Genomic DNA, 5948 nt, shown 5'->3' on the forward strand with positions numbered 1-5948 from the left:
ATGGGCCTTTCTGCAGAATCAAATAATAAAAACAGTATAGTGGATGCAGGAGTGTTGTCTCTGGGGCTGGATAACGGCACAAGAACTAATATTAACAATAACCCTACAGTTGGAAGTCGTGCTGCACCAACTAACTTTCATTCCATGTCCGCCATTATTAAGGATGTCAAGTGTGTCTCTGAGACTGAATGGGTGTCTCAGGTGTTCTATGCTATCAAAGAAAGATTTGGAAGGATGCCTAGAGGTGGCTGGGATCTCATTCTGAAAAAGTTCAATGAAAAATACTTAAAGTGCTCAAGTCTATATCAACTAAAAAAAATGGTCAAACCACTAAATGGGAATCAAAATGTAGGGAAAAGAGGCGATTGTAGTGAAGGAAAATCTAACATGAATATTGAAATTTCTAACTTCAAGAATTGTCTTGAAGAACTCAAAGTCCAACTCGAAAGAATCAAATCTATTCCTAGAGAGTCTCGAAAACCTACCCCAAAAATCCAAAAAAATAGAGTGAAAACTAATATTCTGTCTGGATTGAATTCTGCAATTTATCGTATTACAGAAGATAATCCTCCACAAAATATGGATCAGATTACAGACATATTATATGCTGCACAGTGTGCTTATTTGGCCTTAACTATAAGACCAAAAACAAAAAGCACATGGTTGGAAAACACAGAAAACAAAATTTGGAAATTAGCAGCTGAAATTAAATTAGTGAATTCCTTTTCGAGACAAGCATTACCTCAATCTGAAAAGAAAAATGTAATGGATATTCTTTGCCGCTACGGGTATAAAAAATCTAAAAAGGGAGAGCTAATGAGAATTGAGGCCTTAATGAATGACCTAATCAGAATTAAAGAGAAACAAATATCCATTTATAACTCGAGGAAAGAGTTCCGAAAAGACAATGCGTGCTTCGAATTAAACCGTAGAAGGTTTTACCGAAACTTATCGTCGAATAATGAAATAACCTTATATGGCTTTGATGATGATGACTGCTTGTTATTCTGGGAGAACGTCTGGAGAAAGAAAAATATGGATCACGTTTCGTATAATTGTGTGGATGTGAGGTCTACCGGTGGTGAACCTATGGAACCTCAATTCACAAATGAGTTGGTTAAAGATATGCTCAAATATGCGCCTGATTGGAAGGCGTGCGGATGCGATGGAACATATAACTTTTTCATCAAGAAAATAAAATCATTACATGAATTCTTGTGTAATGAAGTAATCCGGATAATCAAGGGTGAGTACATGCCCGAGAGTTGGTTTTACACAGGATTAACTTACTTGATTCCAAAAAAGGATGATTGTGAGAATCCAAAGGATTTACGTCCTATAACGTGTATGCCAACTTTGTACAAGCTTGTAACGAAGTGTGTGAATGTTAAACTCTCTGATTTTGTGGATGGATTTGGGCTGATTTCAGACAATCAACTTGGAACCAGAAAGCAATGTCAGGGTGCGAAAGAGCAGGCACTTATTAATCAATGCCTGAACAAGGAATATGGAAACAGTCTGTACTCTGCTTGGGTGGATGTAAAGAAAGCCTTTGACTCGGTTGATCACCAATTTTTATTCCACATATTGGACAGCTCTGGAATTCCACTCTGGATTATTAACTTTGTGAAAAGTATAGTCAAGAAGTGGAAAGTAAATCTACATCTTGATGGAAGGAAAATTGGTTCAGTAAAGCTAACCCGAGGAATTTTACAAGGAGATTCATTATCCCCATTGCTATTTGTTATGGTAATGGATCCCCTAAGCAGGATCCTGAACTCTAAATTCCCCAAATTGCAAATTAATCAGGAGGATCTAAATATGTTGACATATTCTACCAATCACCTATTTTTTATTGACGATCTAAAGATATTTGCTCTTAAAGAGGACAGTGTTATTAAAATGATGGAAGCTGTTAAAGAATTTTTTGACATCGTTGGCCTGGAGATGAACTCTGAAAAATCGGCCTCTAATGTCAAATCTTTATCATGCTGTGAGACTTTGGAAGGAATCAATGGATATCGCTATTTGGGCGTATTTGAAGATGGAGGAAGTAATGTCCTCAAGAATAAAGTTATGAATTCAATAATGGAGAATGTAAAAAAAAGAATAACTATGTTGTCAAAAACAAAATTGAATTCGGTGAACTTATTCTATGCCATAAATGAATATGCATTGTCCCTATATAATTATTATATTGGGCTAATTAATATTGAGCCATATGAATTTGATGACATTGATAAACAAATACGTCGACTGCTCATGACACTCAAGTTACATCTCCAGCCTGCAAATAAAGAAAGGCTGTATTTAGACCGCAAAACTTTTGGAAGAGGACTTGCCTCTATCTCGTTCAAGAGCGAATTAATACTCATGCAATTCCTTAAAAGCTTGGAAAAACAGTCGGCTGTGTGTTTGCGAAGGTCGGGGATTCTGCGAGTTATTAAAACAAAGAAATGGCATTTGGCTACAATCGCAGGATTTCTTACCTCTAAATACGCTATTGCTGACACAGAAAGCATAGATATTAATTCTCTCAAAGACATTCAGAAAAAATATTTGCTAAACAAAATAAAGTCCAACTCACTACACTCTGTTATGTTCAAATGCCTGGATGAATCAAATGTCGATCTTTCTACTTCCTCAGAATGGTTAGCCAAAGGAAATAATGGCCCCCGAAGTGAAGCATTATACTGCCTTCTGCAAGATAGAAATTTGTTTTTTGCAAACACGAGGCCGTTATGCAATCATTGTAAAAAAAGTAAACAAACTGTTGATCATCTGGCCACTCAGTGTGGTAAAATGCTCAATAGCGATTATCTCCGAAGACATGACGAGGTGGTTAAATGTGTCCATCTTCATATTTGTCGAATGTATGGAATCAAAAAGAACAGGAAATTAAAGACTCATTCAGTTCAGTCGATATTGTCAACTCAAAATGTAGAAATTAGAGTTGACACGTCAATTATAACAGAAAATAAAGTCAACTTCAATAAACCGGATATCTTTGTTTATGACAAGATTAAAAAGGAAATAACCTTAATCGAGGTGGGCATAACATCTCAGGACCGCTTAAAACAAGTGGAAGTTGAGAAACTTCACAAATATGATTTCCTTGCAAATGAACTATCACTACTCTACGAATGCCAAGTTAAAATTATTCTCGTGGTTCTGACCTGGGATGGTGTTGTCACAAGATGCTTCAAAAATTATATGGATAAACTATATATTGAAAAATCTACAATGACATACATCCAATCGGTTGTGCTCAAAAGGACGCTAGAGAGCATGATAATTGAACACAAGCATGGAATGAAGATAACTGGCGAGGAATATGCCTCTGCGACCGATCAACTAGTAGAAATGGCATGCCGCCAGGACACTCCATTCAAAGATAAAAGACGCACAACAACTGACGCAGAGATAGAGAATGAAGAGGAACAAGCAGCAGACTCTTCTCCTAAAAGGAGAAGAGAGACTACCAATCAGGATTGAAAGGCCTAATTAAATATTTTAACCTTAATTAAATTTTGGTTTCGTAAATAAACATTGACTGGTGTTACCGATTGGTTGCTGTTTTCTCTACAGCAACTGAATTTAAGATTTTTTGCATATATTTTTGTGCAATATTTTCACATAATATTTAAATTTGAAGAATTGTAAAAAAGCTAGCTAAATCTTTTTAAGCGATATCACATATTTTATCAAATTAGATAATTCTAAATCTATACCTGTTGTTTTATTGACATTTTTGTATAGAATTTCGAAATTAATAAAATTTTTAAAATTAATAGAGAATTAAAAAGTTTTTAAATGTTAAAGAAAGATTTTCGAAATCCGGTAACAAAATTAAAATTTTTGAGATTAATTTTTTCCGTGAAATGCAATTTTTTTCTAATAATGCAAGATATTTGAATAGTATAGGCTCACAATCATTCACCTCGTCTGAATCTAAGAATATCATTAAAAATTTACAAAATTTGAAAAATAAAATAATTTTTAAATAGCAATATTCTTCTTTCGTAATATGTAAATCAGTAATAGCTTGATACAATTCTTTAAACTGTTTCAGTATGCTTAAGATCGGTCCATTGTTACAATTCATATTAACGTGAGTTTGTGGGAAAGAATTTTTCGAAATTTGACTAAAACAGCAGTTAGAAAAATGGAAATGAAAATAATTCTTGGAGACCTTTTCGACTCCTAAAAATAATTTTAAATATGATCCCACAATCTGGGCGATCAGATTTTCATTTTGAACCAAAATTTCAATCCATTTTCTGGTCAAATTTAGAAAACAATTTTTTTAATTTGGCTTACAGAAGTTTTCATTAAAAAGCAATTTAAACAGTTGAAGTCGAAATATTTCTAACAATTTCACGAATAAGTCAACCTGCAGTTCAGTTTCGTACGTAATAAACTGGCTTGGAAATATCTGTGTCTCATAAGATATTGAAAATGTATTTTTAATTTCTAAAGTTAATAAATTGAATAACCTTTTTTTGTCATTCCCATGTCTAAACATTTTTTTAGCCTACAAAATCTGCAATTATTCCTTGTTTTGTATGTTAAAATACAATTTCCTTCAAATCTGCAAAAGAACATAGATTTATTGTTCATGTATCTTCTAATAATAAATTATACAAGAATATACTGAAAAAAATTTTTGCACCCGTGACAACTTCGGACAGAATAGTTTGTTCCATTAGCTCTGGCTCCACAAATTTTACTTGAAAAAAATATGCTATTATATATTGTTTGATAATGATATCATAGATGGCTGACAATATTTGATATTGTATCTAATCAGATTAAAAATGTAGTTTCACTTCTCAAAAATCAGAAGAAAACGAAATAATTGATAAAAATATTTTACTAACTAAGTTTATCACAAATTGATGTTTGAGCACTTAGCTTCTTAGCAAATGAAATTAAAATTATTTTGATGTCTATTTTCTCAATTTAGTTTGATTGAACTTTGTCATTTTAAATGCGTGGAAAGTCTTTTTAGTCTCACGTTTAGGGTAAATAAATATGAGACTTTGCTAAGAGATCAGACAGATTGAATTCCAGTTTTACAGTTATATTTGTTGATTCTAGAAATACTATAACCGATTATTTATATTATTAATATTACCGATTGGTAAAAAAGAATTTTGTTGTTGTGGTGTTGTGCATGTCCGTTTTTATCAATAACAAGAAAACGAATCCCATGGGCCTTTCTGCAGAATCAAATAATAAAAACAGTATAGTGGATGCAGGAGTGTTGTCTCTGGGGCTGGATAACGGCACAAGAACTAATATTAACAATAACCCTACAGTTGGAAGTCGTGCTGCACCAACTAACTTTCATTCCATGTCCGCCATTATTAAGGATGTCAAGTGTGTCTCTGAGACTGAATGGGTGTCTCAGGTGTTCTATGCTATCAAAGAAAGATTTGGAAGGATGCCTAGAGGTGGCTGGGATCTCATTCTGAAAAAGTTCAATGAAAAATACTTAAAGTGCTCAAGTCTATATCAACTAAAAAAAATGGTCAAACCACTAAATGGGAATCAAAATGTAGGGAAAAGAGGCGATTGTAGTGAAGGAAAATCTAACATGAATATTGAAATTTCTAACTTCAAGAATTGTCTTGAAGAACTCAAAGTCCAACTCGAAAGAATCAAATCTATTCCTAGAGAGTCTCGAAAACCTACCCCAAAAATCCAAAAAATAGAGTGAAAACTAATATTCTGTCTGGATTGAATTCTGCAATTTATCGTATTACAGAAGATAATCCTCCACAAAATATGGATCAGATTACAGACATATTATATGCTGCACAGTGTGCTTATTTGGCCTTAACTATAAGACCAAAAACAAAAAGCACATGGTTGGAAAACACAGAAAACAAAATTTGGAAATTAGCAGCTGAAATTAAATTAGTGAATTCCTTTTCGAGACAAGC

At 33.4% G+C, this 5948-nt stretch overlaps 1 protein-coding gene across 1 annotated transcript; it reads left to right on the top strand.

Annotated features, from left to right (window-relative positions):
* On the top strand, positions 1-3495 carry LOC115231603. Its single transcript, XM_029801584.1, has 3 exons — positions 1-614; positions 732-2073; positions 2218-3495. Exons 1-3 carry the CDS (start codon positions 1-3, stop codon positions 3493-3495), a joined length of 3234 nt encoding a protein of 1077 aa, XP_029657444.1.
* The last annotated feature ends 2453 nt before the right edge of the window (positions 3496-5948 follow it).

This window comes from Octopus sinensis, unplaced genomic scaffold, assembly GCF_006345805.1.
Source record: "Octopus sinensis unplaced genomic scaffold, ASM634580v1 Contig18745, whole genome shotgun sequence".
Classification (NCBI taxonomy): domain Eukaryota; kingdom Metazoa; phylum Mollusca; class Cephalopoda; order Octopoda; family Octopodidae; genus Octopus; species Octopus sinensis.

Bases quoted from the DNA above. Each gene is read 5' to 3' on its own strand.
- LOC115231603 (XM_029801584.1), top strand. From the start codon at position 1: ATGGGCCTTTCTGCAGAATCAAATAATAAAAACAGTATAGTGGATGCA. The intron at 615-731 runs GTGTGCTTATTT...TTCCTTTTCGAG, and splicing joins GACATATTATATGCTGCACA to ACAAGCATTACCTCAATCTG. The intron at 2,074-2,217 runs GTTATGAATTCA...ATTAATATTGAG, and splicing joins GTAATGTCCTCAAGAATAAA to CCATATGAATTTGATGACAT.